This window comes from Vombatus ursinus, unplaced genomic scaffold (genome assembly GCF_900497805.2).
Source record: "Vombatus ursinus unplaced genomic scaffold, bare-nosed wombat genome assembly UNPS02007284.1, whole genome shotgun sequence".
Taxonomy (NCBI): domain Eukaryota; kingdom Metazoa; phylum Chordata; class Mammalia; order Diprotodontia; family Vombatidae; genus Vombatus; species Vombatus ursinus.
Genome location: NW_020947062.1, coordinates 17,967,728 through 17,987,734, shown reverse-complemented (window position 1 = coordinate 17,987,734; position 20,007 = coordinate 17,967,728). Strand labels below are relative to the sequence as shown.

At 39.6% G+C, this 20,007-nt stretch overlaps 1 protein-coding gene across 5 annotated transcripts in view; it reads right to left on the bottom strand.

Annotated features, from left to right (window-relative positions):
* RAPGEF6 (Rap guanine nucleotide exchange factor 6) overlaps positions 1-14,626 on the bottom strand; it is a 222,343-nt gene extending 207,717 nt beyond the window's left edge. For 4 of the 5 annotated variants that reach the window (XM_027849145.1, XM_027849148.1, XM_027849146.1 and 1 more), the window contains exon 1: positions 14,520-14,626. In XM_027849145.1, the coding sequence (XP_027704946.1) occupies positions 14,520-14,588 (69 nt within the window). In that variant the 5' untranslated portion in view covers positions 14,589-14,626. Of the gene's footprint in view, positions 1-13,915; positions 14,074-14,519 lie in introns of those variants that run through there. The other variant, XM_027849147.1, reaches the window with a different exon arrangement.
* Positions 14,627-20,007: the final 5,381 nt, after the last annotated feature.

Genomic DNA, 20,007 nt, shown 5'->3' with positions numbered 1-20,007 from the left:
ATTTATTTTTAAAATATGATTTTGAAGGAACTTGTGACAAAATTCAACATCCATTTCTGCTAAAAACACTAAAAGCTGAGGAATAAATGGACCTGCCTTTAATAGAGTATTATCTACCTACAATCAAGAGCCAACATTACATGAAATGAAGACAGGCTAGAGGCCTCTCCCATAAAAATCAGGGATAAAGGAAGAATGGTCATTATTGCCACTATTATTTTACAAAGTTCTAGAAATGCTACCTATATATATATATACACACTATATATATAGTTTATATATATATATATATAGTGTGTATATATATATACTATATATCTATAGTATAATAAGGAAAAAAATTGAAGGAATAAGCATGGTAAAAGAATAAACAAAACTACAAATTTTTGCAGATGATAAAGTGATTCTAAAGGAGTCAATTAAAAAATTGAATGAAACAGTATCTTCAACAAATATCATCAACAAAGTTGTAGGACTTAAAACAAACCCACATAAATCAAAAGCATTTGCTTATATTGCCAACAAAACCTATCATGAACATACAGAAAAAGAAACTGCATTCAAAAATGACTATGGAGGGTATAAAATGTTTGGTAATCTACCTACTAAGACACACACAACAACTATATGAACACAACTACAAACTATTGCACAAAAATAAAAAGTAACTGGAGAAAAATTAATTGCTCATAGGAAGGCTGTGCCAATATAATAAAAATTAAATTTTACATAAATTAATTTACTCAGTACCATACCAAATACCAAAAACTTATTTAATAGATCTAAAAAAATTCACATGGATGATCAAAAGGTCAAAAATTTCAAGGACAATAATGTGGGAAAAAATGAGAAGGTAGGTAGATTAGCTGTTCCAAATTTCAAACTATACACAGGAGTAATCATGAAAGTGATTTAGCATTAATTAAAAAATAGAGGTCAATCTGTGGAGTCAACTGGCTATACAGAAGCAAAAGAACCAAGTTCAATAAATTCAAACACCTCAGTTGCTAGAATTAGGACTCAATATTCAACAAAAAATGCTGGAAAAACTGGAAAGCAGTAAGGTAGAAAAATGAGATTTGGACTTCAGACCAATATCTCACACTACATAAAAAGGTATACTCCAAATGGATATATGACTTAGAGTCACATTATAAAAAAATTAGAGGGGAAGGTAAGAAATTACTGTCAGATCCATTGAGAAAGAAAGAGTTCACGAACAAACAACAGATAGATAGGATGACAGAAAAAAAAATGAATAACTTTGATTAAGTAAAATTAAAGGTTTTCTGGTTAGAAGGGCAACTGTTAACTAGAGGATAAAAAAAAATCTTTGTAGTAAGGTTCTCCAATAATCGTCTCAAACCCCAAAATACATAAGGTACTAATTTCAATTTATAAAAATATTCCTCAATGGCTAAATGGCCAAATGATATGAATAATCAATTCTCAAAAGAAGAAATCCAAGCCATCAATGACCATACTAAAAAAAAAAGTTCCAAATCATTAATTAAAGAAGTGAAAATTAGAGCAACTATGGGGTTCGAACTGTTAGAAGGGCTCTTTTGAAAACAGTAACACTGAGACAGTGGTAGCGGAGTTGGGAACTGATCGAGTTATTCTAGGAAGTAACTTGGAACTATGCCCCAAAAATTACAACTCTAAAAGGAGCAAAGGAAAATGACCCATGTATATAAAAATGTGTGTAGCCATTCTTTTTTATATACTAAACAACTAGAAATTAGGGGATTCCACATCAATTGTGGAATAGCTAGACAAAAACTGTGGTTTATGAACATAAGAATATTATCATGTCATAATGAAAGGTGAAAAGGGTGGTTTCAGAGAAAACCGGGAAAATTTAAATGAAGTGATACAGAAACAAATAGAAACAGGAGAACAATTTATATAATAAAAACACTGTAAAGACAACTTTCAGGGACTTAAAAAATGACAGATGTAATGACCAACCACAGCTCCAGATCACCTGTAATAAAGCATGTTATTCTCCTCTGGACAGAAACGAGAGAGTCAAGATGCAGAATGAGATGTATTTTTGACCATGGTCAATGTGGAAATTTGTTTCACTTGACTATGAATGTTTGTTACAAGGGTTTTGTCACTGACAAAATAAAGGCTCCATATACACCAAAATATTCAAGGCAGCACTTTTTGTGGCAACAAAGAACTGGAAACAAAGCAGAGGGCTGTCAACTAGGGAATAGTTAAATCATGGTGTATAAATGTGATGCCATACTGCGTGACTTGTTCTGTAGTGTCTGACTCTTTGTGACCCAGTGGACAATACTGTCCATGGGGTTTTCTTGGCAAAGATGCTGGAGTGATTTGCCATTTCCTTCTCCAGTTCACTTTACAAATGGGGAAACTGAGAAAAATAGGGTTATGTGATTTACCAAGGGTCACACAGCTAATAAGTGTCTGAGATCTGATTTGAACTCACAAGATGAGTCTTCCTGAGTCCTGGCCAGGCACTCTATCTACTATGCCACCTAGCTGTTGCATAAGATTACAATTCAGAAATGGCAATTCATATCAAGTATTTCTTAAGCTTCTATTATGTACAGTGGCTTGAAAGTAAAAAATGAAATAGTTCCTGCTTTCAAAAAGCTTACATTCTACGGAAGCATAACCAGCATAATACAAGATGGGCAATGAAAAACCCTTTCATCAAATTTTCTTCATCTGCTATGCCTAATTAGATAAAAATATAATGTTTACTAATACATTATTGTCTTCAGATCTGATAGAAAAGTTTTTAAATAATATGCTTTGTATCTCCAATTAGGCTACAACCCTCCTAGGGGCAGGGAGCAAGTACTTAATTTCTTTTGAAGTACAAAAGTGTGTACCACAGAGCAGCACTCTTAGGCAGCAGGAACTCTGTTTCTGACATCAACTTGGAATTAAGCAAAATGAGATGAAAGAGAATTGTCTGGTAATCTAGAAGCAGTAAAACAATTTTGCAGCAGGCAATAAATTTAAAGGTCATCTAGTCCAATGCCTTCAATCCTGAAGAGCATGCTGTGATGTCAAACTAAGAAATTAGTAAATAGCTGGGAAGTCAACAAAAAACTAAGAGCAAAGTACAGTTTATGCTTACCCTAAAGGTGGGGGGGAGGGGGGAAGGGAAGATGACTCAGCACTTCCTTATATTGATCCACCACACCCTCACCAAGGTTAGCCAACAGGAGAGCCAGGGTGTGGCAAGCCTTTCACCAGTGTGTGTACGTGTGTACACACACACACACACACACAACACACACAACACACACTCTCTCTCTCTTTCCCAGTCTGTTAGACAACCTCAAACAAAAGTCACACAGAATTTGTTACAGTTTTATTTTCTAACTTCTCAATGTAATGATTATGTGTACAAAACACTTCATTGTTAGGAATACCTAATAAAAAGAATCAATCCAATTAAGGAAGATTTTTAATTCCCATTTTTAAGATGGGGCAACAAGTCTGTATGAAGTATTTCTTTAAAAAAATAACAAGAACCATTATATGACCAAAACAAATTCTGCCCAATAACCTAATGTATACATCCTACATCTAAAAGACAATACAAATACTGTATTTATTGCCCTTGATCTACCAAAAATTAAATTGTAATACCTACATTCTACTTAGGAAAATACAGTACATTTTACAAATATTTTCAACCAAAAGAGTTTTCTAGCTAACTGTTTATTACACCAGAAAATTTTGACCAACAACATACCACCCCACAAGAATACCAGTTAATTCAAGTGCCAGGCCTAAATAATCAACAATTCCCAGTTACACTACTTTTCCACTAGGCTCCCTTACAAAAGACTATTTTGTAGTTAATTTTATGACAGCAAAAGACATGAGGTGAAAAGGAAAAATGAAGATTCAAAATAACTTGGACATGGAAGTTTATAGAAAAAAAAAACTAGAAACAGTAAAGAATATGAAAGAATAGGGTAAAATCTTGCCTCTGTCACCTTTCACAGTTATCTTTCTACTCTGTGTTCACTGTTTAAAATTTTAAAAATTATAAAGTAGACTCATTTAAAAAATTTTCAGCTATACTTAACTATACAAAATTATTAACTATACAAAAACAAATTTTTGGATGCATGTATTCCTAATTACTTTTATTGTAAACACAGTAATCAATGAATGGCAGGGAACTATCTCTAAAACTTAAATCTAGATGATCCTGAGGAATTACTGAATATTAAAGTTTGAGGAACCTCAAAGTCCTTCTAGTCCAGCCTCATGGTATAAATAGGAAAACTGGAGCCCAAAGAAAAGAAAGAACTTGTCCATGTCAGTGCTGGAGTTGGCAGTGGGATAAAAGGACAAGTAAGATATACAGAACCAGTCAGCTGGTGCCACAACAGGTCAAAGGTAGATGTGGTAAAAGATAAAATGTCTTCTAGAAGTCCTTACAGGACCTCACTGGTTGACCACTACAGAGGTCCTCTGTATAGAAACCTTAGTATTTTCCCCTTCATAAGGTATAAGGATTATGATAGTAACTAGAAACAAAATAAAAGCCAAATCCAATCAATATACCACAGCATTTACTGAGTCTCAGTTCATTAACACTGATTTAGCCCAAAGGAATCAAAGAAAGAAGAAAAGGACCCATATACACAAAAATATATATAGGCAAAGGCCTGGAAATTACGGTGGTGCCCTTGAATTGGGGAATTGGCCAAAGAAATTATAAATGTAATGAAATACCACTGTGCCCTAAAATATGAATGAATTGGTTTCACAGAAACCTGGGAAGACTTGCATGAAATGAAGCATGGAAAGAGCAACTTATCCAACAACATTGTAAATACAAACAGGTTTAGAAGACTGAAGCTAGGTGGTGTAGTGAAAAGAGCACAGGGCATGAAGTTAAGAACCTGAGTTCAAATCCAACCTTGGATACTTACTAGCATTGTGACCCTGGGTAAATCATATAACTGCTCTCTGCCTCAGTTTCCTCAACTAGAAATTAGGGATAATATTAGCACTTACTTACAAGGTTGTTACAGAGATCAAATGAGATAATATTTGTAAAGCTCTTTTCAGAGTGCCTAACACACAGTACCTAGCTTAATAATGCTTGTTTTCTTCCTGTTCAATGCAATGACTAACCACAATTCCAGGGAACCAATGATGACCAAGCACAATCTTGATTCCAGGGGGCCAATGATGATGCATGCTAGCCAGTTACTAACAGGGAGGTTATGGACTTTAGATGCAGAATGACATTTATTTTTGGATGACACCAAAATGGAAATTTTTTTTGTTTCACTGTGAATATCTGTTACAAGTGTTATATTATTTTCCCCCCCAAAAGGAGAGGATAGAAAATAAATCTTTGTTAATTTAAAAAATAAAAACCACTCAGCTTTCTAATACAAAAAGTAAAAAGCGGGCCACTAGTTGAATTCCAAAAGTACTTATGGAAGGTAAAAGCCAGAGCACTGTAACAAGAATAGCAACCACAATTATTGTAAGGCTACAGGGCTCTTATGGCACTGAAAAGTCAACCCTCTCACATATCACTATAACAAATGGAAAACAGATACCTATAACAAAGCATTTAGATATAATGACATGATGGGTTTTGGGTGGCTCTCAGCTAGGGTTCCTGCAAAGCCCGACCAATGTCTTTCTTAGAGGTGTAAACAGATTCCCATCAGGGAGACTTCAAGGTCAGATGTCCCCACAGACCCATGGCCTCTGCTAGAGAGACTTCACAAGAGGATTGTAGAGGGAAGTTCTTATACTCCTCCTTATACTCCCAGGTTGTGATAATACTCAATAGGTCTTTTCAAGTGTTGTACTTTGACAATTTTTTGAAACAATTCATGCCATGCTAGTGGAAAATCCTCATTAGGGCATCCCTAGCCCCATTAGCTGAGTGAATACACAGTAATAGTCCCTGGCCAATCAAGGAAGAAAACAGCTACATTTTCCCCACTGGACAAATAAAATATTTAAATGTTACAAACTCAGCAACAGCAAAATGTATGTGCTAAGTATTGAGTACTATAAACAACTTTATCTCCCTCAATACATTATGTGTCAGGCAAAAGTATCTTTTTCATTTGTAAATTAACTTAAAGATGTCTTCAGTATCTACTATCAGTTTTGTCATTTGTCAATTTTAAATTTAACTGGACTTATGGATATATACCATAAACATCTGAAATGTCCCTATTTTTGTCCTTTGATAGGACATTTCAAGAACAGTTTTACAAAATATTACCTTTAACATTCTTTACCTGTAATTCCATCAAATATGACCATTTTCATGACAGTCTCATAATACTATTGGATGTCACATAACTTACATTTCTATAATCCAATCCAATGGTTCTCAAACTACAGTTCAGGATCCTTTTACATTCTTAAAAATTATTGAGGAACTCCAAAGAGCTTTTGTTTATATGGGTTGTTATCTACCAATATTTACCATATTAGAAATTAAAATGTCTTAGTAATATTATGAAAATAGTTTTGAACTAATGGATTCCCCCAAAAGAGTCTGAGAGATCCCTAGGAAGTAGAGAAAACCATAGTTTGGGAACTGCTGGATTGAATCCAACAACTAAATTCAATTTAATAGGTATTTATTAAGTGCCTACATAACATGTATCCAAAGCAAGCACTCACCATCGGGAATCAGTAAAGTCTCCTTAGCAGAGTCTCTATAACTGTCAAGCTTAGAAGGAAGTTAGAATTCTAAGTAACTGTTTAGCTTTGAAGGAAGCTGGAATTCTAAGAAGTGAAGGTGAGGAGGGAATACATTCCAGGAGAGGGGATCAGCCTCTGCAAAGGTAGAGAGAGAGGCAAGAGATGGAATACAGTGTTCCATTAATAGCAACTAAGTCAGTTTAGTAGGAACAAAGAGTAATTAAAAGGAAAAATATAAAACAAGCCTGGACAGGTAGACTGGAGTCAGATGTTGAAGAGTTTTAAATGTCAAACTAAGGTATTTTTATTTTAATCTAGAGGCAATAGAGAACTTCTAAAGGATCATAAGCAGAGGATTGGCATGGTCAGACTTTTGCTTTAGGAAGATTATTTTGGCAGTTGTATGGAGGAATAGATTGGAAAAGTAAAAGACTAAAAGGAGTCTAAATAGCAGACTGTTATAATAAATAAGCCATGGGATGATAAGAGTAAACTAAAGTAGTGACCATCTCAGCAGAATGGGAATAAAAGATGTGTTGCAAAATCAACAAGACTTCCAATTGGTTGGATATTAGGGGAGAAGGGAGAACAAAGAGTATGGGATGACTGAGGGTGGGTGACTGAAGAATGGTAGTAGATTCCACAGAGAAATATGTGGAGGACCAGTGCAGTTGGGGGGTAGAAACAATTTCTTACGTTATATCTAGAGTTTAAGATGCCCTCGGCACATTCAGTTGGAGATAACCAATAGGCCGCTGGGCATGTGGCAACTAGAGATTAGGGCTGGATATATAGATCTAGGAGAAATCTGCAAGGAGATGATATTGAACCCTTGGGAACTGATGAGATCATTGACAGAGAACATAGAGAAAAAAGAGGATCCATGACAGCCTAGCAGAATACCCATGGTTGTAGGGGCAGGGCATATATGACAATGCAGCAAAGAAGACGAGGAAAAAGCAGTTAAGTGTGTAGGAGCCTTTAAGATACAAATACTTATCAGATACTAAGTATAAGTAAATTAAATCCATTTTACAGATAAGGTTTAAAATGAAGTTCTGAACAATGAAATGATGAATCTAAGAACACTATTCTACTGCTTAAATGTCTCCTATGGTACACAGTAAAATAAAATTATAAAAAACCCTAGCTTTTCTTTTAATGTGATGATATGCATATCTGGCTTAATACAACATGTTTCATTCACAAGCCTTCTTCATTCAGTGGTCAAGATTATTTTTTTCTTAATTGTCTTTTCCCACACTATTTCTTTCTCCCATCCACCCCTAAACTGTACCACATCTCTAAATTTTCTTCAATCTGGTCATGACAAAACTGCCTCAAGCAATATTCTCTGACAAGGCTTTCAAGCTAAAGCAAGTCACTGAGTAACTTCAAAACAAGTTGAGGCATCTCAATTCTCTCATTTTGGCATTTCTATTTTTTTTCTTTAAGACTGGTTCTCTCCATCTCTCCCAGGGTGGAAGTAAAGGGTCCACTACTGACAGGCCTGATGTCACTACTGATCCTCATGGGAACTTTAACCAGCTCCAATTCCCACCTGAACCAGTCTGCCCTTCCTTCCTTTGTCCCTTCCACTTTCTGCCAACTGGGAGCTCATCATATTAATGCTGAATTTAGTAGGAATAAGTGATCAGCGTGGTCCACTGCAAACAAGAACTCTCAAGCTCTACAGATCACCATCCTCAACCTCCCTAGTAGCTAAGATTATAGGCCTGTGCCACCTCACCCAGCCAGTTTGACATTTCTTCATCTAAACTGATCAGACTATATATCCCTCCTATCGCTAAAAGGTTGTTTGTGCATATTTTTCCCTAAAGTGACAAAATATGTAATCATAGATATTACTTGAATTAAATGAGAATTAAAAATCAGGAATGAAAGTTCTCTTTAAAAAAATTAAATCTTAGGAAATATCTTAGGAAATATCAAAGAGACACTAAAATGATTATACTTCTCAAAGACAAAAAACTCAAGCATTGAGATTGTAATTCACATAAATTTCTACTACTGAACTATCTATCAGTACATGTTTCTAAAAGTATTATTTGCAGTCAGCTATAAGAATTCCCAACCAGTGAGACATGTGAAACAATCTGAATCTATTCCAATCCCTAATATTCAAAGACATCACGGCTAAAGGTAAGTAATACTATCCACTTTTTTTTAAAGCTGGATCCATGATTTCATTGGGAACTTCAGGTGAGGAAATTCCTTCTAAGAATGCAGCTAAGTAACTCAATTGCAACTTAAAATCTTAGAGAGTGTCTGTAACACTGAGAGGGTGATTTATTTGCACATGGTCTAACCCTTTCAAGGCCCTACTCAAGCACAACCTCCTCCATGAAGTTTTCCTTGACTGCTTCAGAGTCAGAAGCTTTGAAAACCCCCAGCTGATCAGAGACATTAATCTGAGTCTTGATCTGTTGATAAAAACCATTGCCTCAAAGCAATATGCTGACCTGTTTTTCTTGAAAACTGAAAATTTCATCTGATCTTAAATAAGTTCATGCTACTTCTTCAAGACAAAACAAATTTGTTTAGCCCCAAAGTACAAACATAACCAGAATGCCACCAATCTTCTTTCAACAAGAAGTTAACATATAGACAGCAACCATCATTAACTGTACAATACAGTTTGATAATCTTTCAGCCATGAAATTGAATGTTTTTAGTGACAAAAAAGTTTTTTATTATTTGAGTTTTCAGAATTCAGCATTCAGAGAGTTCGGGGTGTTTTGCATGCAAAGGGCCTAAGAGTATATCAAACTGTTTAACCTCTTTAAGACTATGATACGTGCAACAAAATAGTCATTTTTTCCTGTTAACTAAAATTCACAATACTCCATATTCCTTAACCCTCTTATCTCCCTGCTACTCTCCCCAGTCTGTAGTTCTCACTTGACTAATCTCCCTAACTTCTCAAGTCTTTATATTTGCACATAATCATAAACTGATGCCTTCACAAACTAACAAATCTAAAACTTTAAACCAGAATAGTAACCAAGTGGCAGAATGGTTAAGAATTATGTTAACTTCTATTTCCTTCTGTATGTATAGAAAAAGCAGTAGGCCTGATTTATCAAATATTTGAAAAAAGAAAAATAAAGACAGAAGGAAGCAACTGCTTGTTTCCCCAAGACAGCAGAGCATGTTTGAAAGCAGAAGGAAAGGAGTCAACAGAGGTGGGAAATAGAAGAAGAGAAGCTGAAGGAAAGGGACAAAATGAAGGATCCTCTGAAGCTTTTTGTTTTTTTTTAAAAGGGATATAAATAAGGTCAAGGTAGGAAAACTCAAACTTCATACTCAACTGCAGATTGCAGGGCCCCGTACGCCCCTTTATATAAGTGAATAAATAATCAGACTAACAATTTTCAAAGAGAAACAATGATTTAGATAACGGTTGGACAAAGATATGAGTATTATAAACAATCAATTTATATTTAAGACAAAAGTACTAAGGAACAGTAGGAAAAAAGATCTGGCTTTAGAAAGAAAAGATACTTATTGTGACACTGGAAAGGATGAAAATATAGGTATCCAATACAGATGAGAGAATTCACACCAGATGATCTTCTTAATAAAGTTGGTCGTGAGGACATTTGCTACTTGTAAGGAGGGAAAGTGGAGCTAAGAACTTGAAGAGAAGGTCTGGGACATGTCATAAAAAAAAAAAAGAATTACTGAGCTGCATAGGTTAAATAAAGTGGGCTGCATGAACCTATAGTGAATCAAGGTTTGCAGAATTCATCTTTGTTCACCAACAGTACTCTTTGAATGCATAAGCATAAAACAGACTATTCAGAGTGACTGTCTTAAGGATCATGGACAGCACTAAGAGATGAACACAAAATCTCTGCTGATGGAGCTTTAGGAGGAAACAATTTAGGATTATGTTGTATAGGCCTCTGGTTGCAGTCCAAACATTCTGCCTCCTCAAGACCAAAGAAGACCCACATTCAAGAAGGGAGCAGCCCCTCAGCAGAGAAGCAGAGACTTGATATTAACTCTCCTATATGGGGCTCCCAGAAAGGGGATATCCCACCTGGTGGGATAGGGAGCACTAAGAAGCTGGTAGCACTGAAGCAGCCTATATGAAGTAGTTCAATGATCTCTTAGCTACCTTGCTACAGATGACCCTGGCCCATGATGAAGATCACTGAGTGTGCAAGTAGTGTCATTATTTGCACTGTACTATTGATGTTCCTACTGCTTCTCCTTTTTATTGTCCTCATTTTTACATGGGACATCCACTGTGAACTGCACTCAACATCACCTACTACACAACAGACCTAGTATTTGGTCCTTCCAAAGCAGGGAGGGCAAAGCTGGGATTTCTGGTCTTTTCTATCCTTCAAATTCAATCACCCTGATCCTGCACTTCTTCAAGTGAAATTCATATTGTCTTTTTTTCTTTCTTTCTTTTCTTTTACCAGTGTTAGTTTCCTCCTCCAGTGCCACCTATTCCACTATTCTTCCAGCCTCAAAGTGAAGGCTGTGTACTAAGGCCATTTAAGACTTTACCATCAAAGGCTGGATTGTTCTAGGAGCAGAATCTTCCATGTAGGGTAGGCTAGGTTTTTTTCCCTAAAAGGCAGAGGTTCTGTTCCTGAAACTGAACTGGTCCAGGAAGCTAAAATCTGAGACACTGACACAGCTTCCTGGTCACCTGTGGCATAAAAGGCCAGCCCACAAGAAGGCAGTACTCCTCAGGCTTTGAAGATAGCCCACTGCTGTATGACTTACTGTATTCAACACACCCTGGTGAGCAGACGTGTTTCCATGTGGAAATAAATGAAGGGAACTAAGACTGAACTCTTGCTGAGTTCTGTGCTACAGCCAAGTAAACTTCCTTTTGTTAATTGTTAGTGTACAAGTATCTCATTTCATTCTAATCTCAAACATGAAGCACCAGAACAGCTTGAATAAGATCCAGCAAAAATGAATCAAAATCTCCAACAAATTAAAATTGTGGATCTCCCTTAGAGAACTACCTAAATGGCAATGGAAGAATACATTAAAATAAAAGAGACATAAGTTTACCCACTGTGAATCACACCTAGAAAGTGGTAAACTTTAAAGCACTTTATAAAAGCTAGTTACCATTATTATAACCCCAAAGATAAAAAAGTAAGAAATGCATTGTAATCTACTACCGGACAGAAAACCCTCCCCTCAAGTCTCTCCTCATTCCAATTTATCTTCCACATAGCTGTCAAGATTATTTTCCTAAAGGTATAGGTCTAACCCTCAACTCTGCTTACTGATTTGCCTGGCTTCCTTTCAGCTCCAACTAAAATCCTATCTTTTTGTGTGTGTGTGTGAGGCAATAGCGGTTAAGTGACTTACCCAAGGTCACAAAGCTAGTGTCAAGTGTCTGAGGTCACATTTGAACTCAGGTCTTCCTGACTCCAAGGCCGGAGCTTTATCCACTGCACCACCTAGCTGCCGCTAAAATAGTATCTTTTACAGGAAGCCTTTTCCAACCCCTCTTAATTCTAGTGCCTTCCCCACGTTAATTATTTCCTTAAGGCAGGGACTGTCTTTTGGCTCTTTCTGTATCCTCACTGGTCAGTACAGTGCCTGACACATATCAGACACTTACTAAATTATACTGATTGATTGATATCACTTCCCTATTCAATAAACTTCAGCCGCTCCCTATTACCTCTAGCACTAAATATATCCTTTTTCCCTTGGCATTTAAATCTTCTCATAATCTATTTTTACAATCTATAATCTAGCCATAATGGCTTATTTGCTGTTCTTGATAGGTGACTGTCTCTCATCTTCTCACTAAATTCCCACTCTTATGACATGCAAGTGACCCTTGGCTCTAAAAATCTATCCAATCAGAATGCAAGTTTTTGCAATTTCCCAAGCTGAGAAAGGCTTCAAATACAGGCCTGGTGATAGAGCCCTATGTAAGCTAGGCTAAGAACCAGCCTAGTTAAATACGGAGAAGATTATCTGGGGGATGAATTTTTCAGTTTGAGAAATTTCTGAGAACCACCTATTTAAGTAACTGGGGGACAGGAACTGCATGGATCCTTAAAGTATTGAAATTATAGAATCACAGACTTAGGAGCTGGAAGGAATATTGGAGGCCACCTACCCCAATCTCCCCCATTTTACAGATGAAAAAACTGAGGCTCAGAGAGATGAAATGATCTGGTCCAGACCACACCAGTAGGATTTGAATCCTGGTCAGTCAGTCAATAAGCTCTAAATAGAGTCTACTTTTGTGTCAGGCACTGTGCCCCATGGTGGTCCCTCTACCTCTCCAGTCTGTGTTCTTTCCACTATAACGCAAGAGTTAAGTACACAAATTATTTCAGTATAAAAAGATAAAAAATGGCAAAAATCAAAACAATGTCTATTACAATGCAAGTTGTACAGCAGACTTCTAGAAAACTTTGAGACTAAAACACTTCAACTTGATTTCATTACTTCTTCAAAACAAAAACAAAAAACCTTGAAATATGCATTCAGGTAAAGTAGATGGCAAATTTCCAAACCAAAGGTACAACTGCCTGCAATTCTTCTCTTGACACGTTTCATCACCAGCTCAAAAGTTACATAATTTAACAGAAAATGCATTGAGGTCAGTGTTCAACTACAGAAATGTTTAAAAAACATTTTTTTAAAAATACTTTTAAGGGGCAGCTAGGTGGCGCAGTGGATAGAGCACCAGCCCCGGAGTCAAGAGGACCTGAGTTCAAATGCGATCTTAGACACTTGACACTTACTAGCTGTGTGACCCTGGGCAAGTCACTTAACCCCACTGAATAACCAAAAAAAAAAAATTTTTTAAATACTATGGGATCTTTATATAAGTAATTACTTAACTCCAGGTTCATTTTATGCTTCATACTAATACATGGAGTCTTAATTTTTTGGTTAATTCCTTGTCACCTGCCTGCCTGAGCAATTTCATTCAGGAAGAGTATGATACTTCACCTATTCTGCTCCTCAAAGCCCAAGATTTCTGTCAAAAGTACATTTAGGGATTACAGAAAAATAGGAAATGACTGGAAGTAAAGACAGCAGCTGCCCTGAAAGAGAAATGTCACTTATATTACAAAACGTAACCTACTGAATTGACTTGATTTCGAAAAAACATTCCAAGTTGGATACAGAGAAAGATTAGGGAGGAGCAAACCACCTAACTAAAGGTATTCTGCCAAAGTTCAGACTTAACCTCAAATAAGCCACTGGGAGATTCAGGGGTCAAGTTTCAGGACCGTGCCTGGTGGCAATCTGGTAATGTGTGCGAAGGACCCCGGGGGAGCAGGTTCCTTTTGTGTGAAGTGTCCACAGCAGTTGTTGCGATCATTGGAACAAACGCAAGGTCAAGGTGTCTCCTCCGGCGGGTCCCATCTCCAAAAAGATCGTCCCCCAACAATCATCCTCTGGCCGATACGTGCCCAGACTACCCGCGGCGGCCCCAAGGGCGCCCTCACGGCCCTCCTGCCGGTCACCCGGGAGCTCTGACCGCCTGATGACCGCCGGGCCGGCGCTGACAAGTCTCCACTACTACTTTTCACTCATTTCCACCGACGCCCCGGCCAGGTCGGACCCCGCGCCTCGGGGTGGCGCGGGGGAGACGGATGGCGGGGCACCCCCAGTTATACCAGTAACCAGTCCCCAATGAACCAGGGAGTGCTGCCCTCTGAAAAGTTGTCGGGATAAGCCGGCCAAGCTCCCCACTCCTCGCCGCCTCCACCCCGCCCCGCCTAGCGCAGCTTCCTGCCCCGGCGGCCCACGGAGAGGCGAAGGGGGCCGCGGAGCCGGGGCTCGCTCACCTCCGGCGTCCTTTCGGGGGGCTTTTTCCTCAGAGCCTGCTTGGCGCTGGGGTCCACGGGTGAGTGCATTCTTCCTCCGGTCGCGCGGGCTCCGGGGCGCGGCGCGGGGCCCCAGCCTCAGGGGCCAGGGGCTCGCGGGGGACCCGGCGGCAGCGACCGGGGTCGTCCGCCCTCCGCAGCCCACGCGGCGGCGGCCCCTCAGCCCGGAGGGGCTCGCGGCGGGGCCCGGCGGCTCATGGTCCCCGACACCGCGGCGCGGCTGGAGCCAGGGCCGCCGCGAACCCCAACGTCTGCGCGGGGGCGGTGAGCGGAGTGGAGCTGGCGCCCGGGACAGGCGCGTCCGGTCCCTTCCCGCCCAGGCCGAGCTGGGGCCTCCGCAACTTGCTGCTAGCTCTGGCCAAGGAGTGAGTCCACTCGGCCAATGCTGCCTCACTACCCAGTCCCGCTCCCCCCAGCACTATACGCGGCGCGCGCGCGCCCACCTCGCCAGAGCTGGCGGCCGGGGCACGCGCCGCGCGAGAACCCGCGCCAGCGCACGCGCACAGGAGAAGGCGACGATCGACCCGGGGACGGAGCCGAGGCTCATGGGGAGGGACTCGGCGCTCTGCCTGGGCGGGGCAGGGAAGGGCGGAGCAGGGCAGGGCACCGCGGACCTCACTCTCTCCCCCGCCCCTCTCCCTCTGATAAAATCTCGCGAGCCGTTTTGCCGCGGATTCTCGAAGCTGCCAATAAGCGCCTCCTCTCGCCCCAAACGGAACGAGCAGACTTTGTGTGGGCTCTAGTCGGTCTGTCCCACCGCCTGATGCTTCTTGCACGTTACCTGGCTTGGGGAGCTCGAACCTTGTCGGGTCCCGACAGTTCCCAGTGTTAGAGCCGTAGCAGCGCGTGCAGCTGTCCCGGTGTGCACTGTCCCCTACTGCTCAAACATTTAATAGTGCCGGGGAGAGGCAGCAGAGCCTGCGATGATAGAAAGCCGACTTAGAGCCAGGAGGAGGGAGTTCGAGTTCGCTTTGTGACCCTAGGCAAGTCCACAGTTTCCTCATCTGCAAAATGATAATGATAGTACGTGAACTACTTTCCCAGAGTACAAAGCATTTTCTAACCTTAAAGTCCTTCGTAAATATGAGTTCTTGTTATATATAAACAAAGCGGGGGGAAGGGAGGGAGAGAAGTTCCATAACTTCCCCAGAGATTAGGAAAAGCTTCCTGGAGGAATTATAAACATTTGTCAGGGTGATCTTAGCCCTCATTTATTCAGTTGTTATAGTTATAAGGACTCCCAAAGCATCTCCAGCTGCCTAGACATCTCCACCTGGATGTCTCTTGAGTATCTCAAACTGAACAGATTTAAAACCAAAGTTGATTTCTTCCATAAATCCACCCCAGCCCCCTCCAAACTTCTAAATTTCAGCACTATATGAGAGGCAGCATGACAAAATGGAGAGAGCTCTGGATTTGGAATCAAAGGATCTGGTTTTAAAGTCTCACCACTTTACTATGTGTGTGACCTTGGGCACATTAGTTCAAAGAATCACAGAATTTCCAAGTTCAAAGTTCAAACACCATCTAGGCCAATCCTTGCCTAAAAAGGAATCATCTCTACAACTTTCTAGAGACAATATGCAGAGTTTGGCCTGGCTATATGTTCCAGCCGCTTAAGAAGTCAATTCAACAACCGTTTAAGTGTCAGCTACTCATTATGACCTCTTCTCCATCTAAGCTGTTATGACTTTTATGTTATGGAAATGATATAGAGAACTTAAAGGTTATGCCAAGAAAGCACAAACTCTGCCAAATCTTGCCAATGTGGATCTCTTTACCTTTGAATAGGCTTCTCCCCCATACCCAGAATACACTCTCTCCTTACCTCCAATTTTCAGAATACTTAACTTTCTTCAAAGATTGCTAAAGTGCTTCCTCCTATGTGATGCCTTTCCTAATTCCCACCCCCACTCCTGTTACCTCCTTTTTCTCCCAAAAATTACCTTTGCATTCTTTTATTTACTTGTGTAAGGGGCTTTTGGGACAGAATTTCTGCAGGCAGAAGTTTTCAGAGTCTATCTGGATGAGATTCTAGGAGATATAGTACAGACTGACAGCTTTGTTTTCTTTCTTACCTGGGAGAAAGAAAGAGCTGATTCCAAGAGCTTGTGTGGGGTTAGATGTGGCTGGCACTTGTAATTTAAGTGAAGAGACTGAATGGAGGTACCAGCAGGAACCCAAGGACTGGAAGGCAGTTATTGGGAAGCAACAGGAATTGAGCTGCTGCTCTCAGAAGAATGGGGCAACTTACTTCCCTGGAGACCTTCCAATGGTTGCTGAACTTTCCCCTGCAAGAGGACTAATGAAAACAGTATCATTGGCTTGTCCCCTCTTCCCATATCCAAGGATGTGTTAAACCCAAAGTTTATCTGTTCTTTAAAGTTTAAAATTCTTTAAAGTTAGCTTTCTCTAGATAAAAAGAAAATCCAAGATTAACTGTTTTTGATTATTCTATATCCTAAATTGTAAAGGGCTACGTGAGAAATAGTATTTGGCCTTGGTATACACAGAAACAGAAAGGGCCAAGGTTCAAATCTTGGTCGAAAAGTAACAAGCTTGGAAGACTATTAAAGAAGGTAGAAGAAAAAGAAGCATTACAACCAGATTTCTGAGGGGGAAATCCAAGAAGAAATAACGGTAGGACACTTTTCTAGACCAAGTCAGCATAGGGAAACAGCCTGAGGCCGACAGGCACAGGAAGAGGGTAAAAGCCAAAAGGGTCTGCTCAGAGCCTTCCATCATAGGGACTGAGCCAGAGCCTGCAGCTTTGCACATGAACAAAGAACAGCAGTGGATCTAGAAGGGAAGGGAGCCTGAGGTCATGTACAAGATAACAGGAAGAGAAAGAAACTGACAGCTGGCACTATGACTCTAGACCCCTGGGGTTCCAACTAAGGGCAAGCCTGTAATTGTGTTGCCCTTCCCAGATATGATCAGAAGCTTGACAAAGTTCAGATCAAAAGGGCAATGATCAAATGTTACCCTACATTATACCATTTAGGGTGCACAAAAAGCTTACATCTCCCTGACCTCAGCCATTCCTGAGATCCTTGAAGCACTCAGTATCCAGAGAAAGCAGCAGTAATACCAACAGAGAATACAAATCAGGACCAAAAATTATTCTGGCATTTCCTACAGAAGTGTAGAGAACCTATCCCTAACCTAACATCCCAGTTCAGGAAGTAAGGCCAAAAGAAAGAGTAAGCTAACAAACAAAAAACATTTTTGGTAAAGAAATATTGTTGAACCAGGGGCACCCAAGAAACAAACCAAGAATAGAATGATTTGACATCACCTATCAAAATGTAAAGAAAAACATGGCTTGTGTATTCAAGGTCAACTCTAATTCATAGAAGAAATTAAATGAGAATTTAAAAATCAAATTATAATCTGTCAGTAGTCAGTCAAAAAACATTTATTAAGCAACTACCACATGCCAGGCACTGTGCTAAGTGCTAGGGATACAATGACAGGCAAAAGACAGTTCCTACTCTCAAAGAGTCTAATGGAGAGACAACATGCAAACAACTATGTACAGGCAAGTTACATACAGGATAAACTGGAAATAATCAACAGAGGAAAGCACTAGAATTAAGGGAGATAAGGAGAGGTTTCTTATAGAAGGTGGGATTTTAGCAGGGACTTGAAGGATGTCAGGGAAGCCAGAAGGCAAAGATGAGGAGGGAAAACATTCCAGGCATGGGGGACAGCCAGTGAAAATGCCCAGTCAGGGGCATCTTATTAAAGGAACAGCAAGGAGGCCAATGTCACTGTATCACAGAGTACATGCTGGGGAAGAGAGAGTGTAAGGTGCAAGAAGATGGGAAGGGGTGGGGCAGGTTATAAAAGGCTTGGAATGCCAGAGGATTTTGTATTTGATGCCAGAGGTGATAGAGAACTTTTGGAATTTATTGAATGGCAAGGGAGAGGGGAAGATATAATCTAGTCACCCCTGGACTTCAAGAAGATCACTTTAACAAAGGAGTGGAGAATGGACTGGAGGGGGAGTGACTTAAGGCAGGAGACCAACCAACAAGCTATTGCAGTAGTCCAAGTGTGAGATGATGAGAACCTGGACCAGACTGGCAGCAATGTCAGAAGAGAAAAGGGAACATATATGAGAGAGATGTCATAAAGGTAAAATCAATAGGAGTTGGCAACAGGTTGGATTTGGGGAGTGAGTGAGAGTAAAGAGTTGAGGATACACTTAGGTTGCAAGCCTGGATGTCTGAGAGGGTGATGCCTTAGGCCACTGTTCTCTGCCTTTACCCCCCATCTCTAATGAGAAAGTGGCCCTTCTCCTTGCCAAGGCTAACCCCTCTACATGAACAAGTGATCTCAATCCATACTGTCTTCTCCAGCAAATTGCCCACTCTATCACATCCACTCGTTCACTTCATTTTCTCCCTGTCTATTGGCTGCTTCCCTACTGCCTAAAAACATGCCCACATCTCCCCTATTTTCATAAAATACTCATTTGATCCATCTATCCCCAATAGCTTTTGACCTATATCTCTCCTCTCTTTTATAGGTAAACCCCTATAAGTGTCTCTACTTCTTTTTCTTTTAATCTCTTCTTAACTTTCTACCATCTAATTTCCAACCTCATCTTTCAACTAAAACTGCTCCCTCCAAAGTTACCAGTTATTAACTGCCACATCTACTGACCTTTTCTCAAGACTCACCCTTTTTGAACTCTCTGCAACTTTGGACACTGTTCATCACCCTCTTCTCTTTGATATCTCTTCTTTCTAGGTTTTTAGGAGATCACTCCTACTTATTTGACTGCTTCTCAGTCTCCTTTCTTGGATCTTCATCCAGGTCATACCCTCTAACTTTGGCCATCCTACAAAACTCTGTCCTGGGCCCTCTGTTCTTCTTTGTAATTAGAAGAACAAATTGTTAAAGAAATAGAGCATTAGAGAAAAGACAATTAACAGCTTATTATCAGAGGTATAACCTTACCAAAGTTACAGACTAAGTAAAAATTATAATGAAACAAATATGAGTTAATGATTCCATGAGATAAGAAATATGAAAACAAAATCACATGACTGAAAAAAGAAAAAAAATATAAGATACCTCAGGAAAAAAAATCTGACTTATTGAACTTTGTGCAAGCCAGCCATTTACCAAAAAAAAAAGCCTGTATATTATATTGAAGAAATCAAGAATTTCTCTGATTGTGTATATAATACATTTACATGCATACATATACATATATACGTACTGAGTCAAATTTATAAGCGTAAGAGGCATTCCTCAATTGATAAATTATCAGTAGTTTTCAGAGGAAGAAATCCAAGGGATCAATAGCCATATGAAAAAATGTTCTACATCACTAATAATTAGAGAAATGCAATTTAAAACAACTCCAAGGTACCATCTCACATCCGTAAAATTGGCTGTTAACCAAAAAAAAAGGAAAATGAGAAATGCTAGAGGA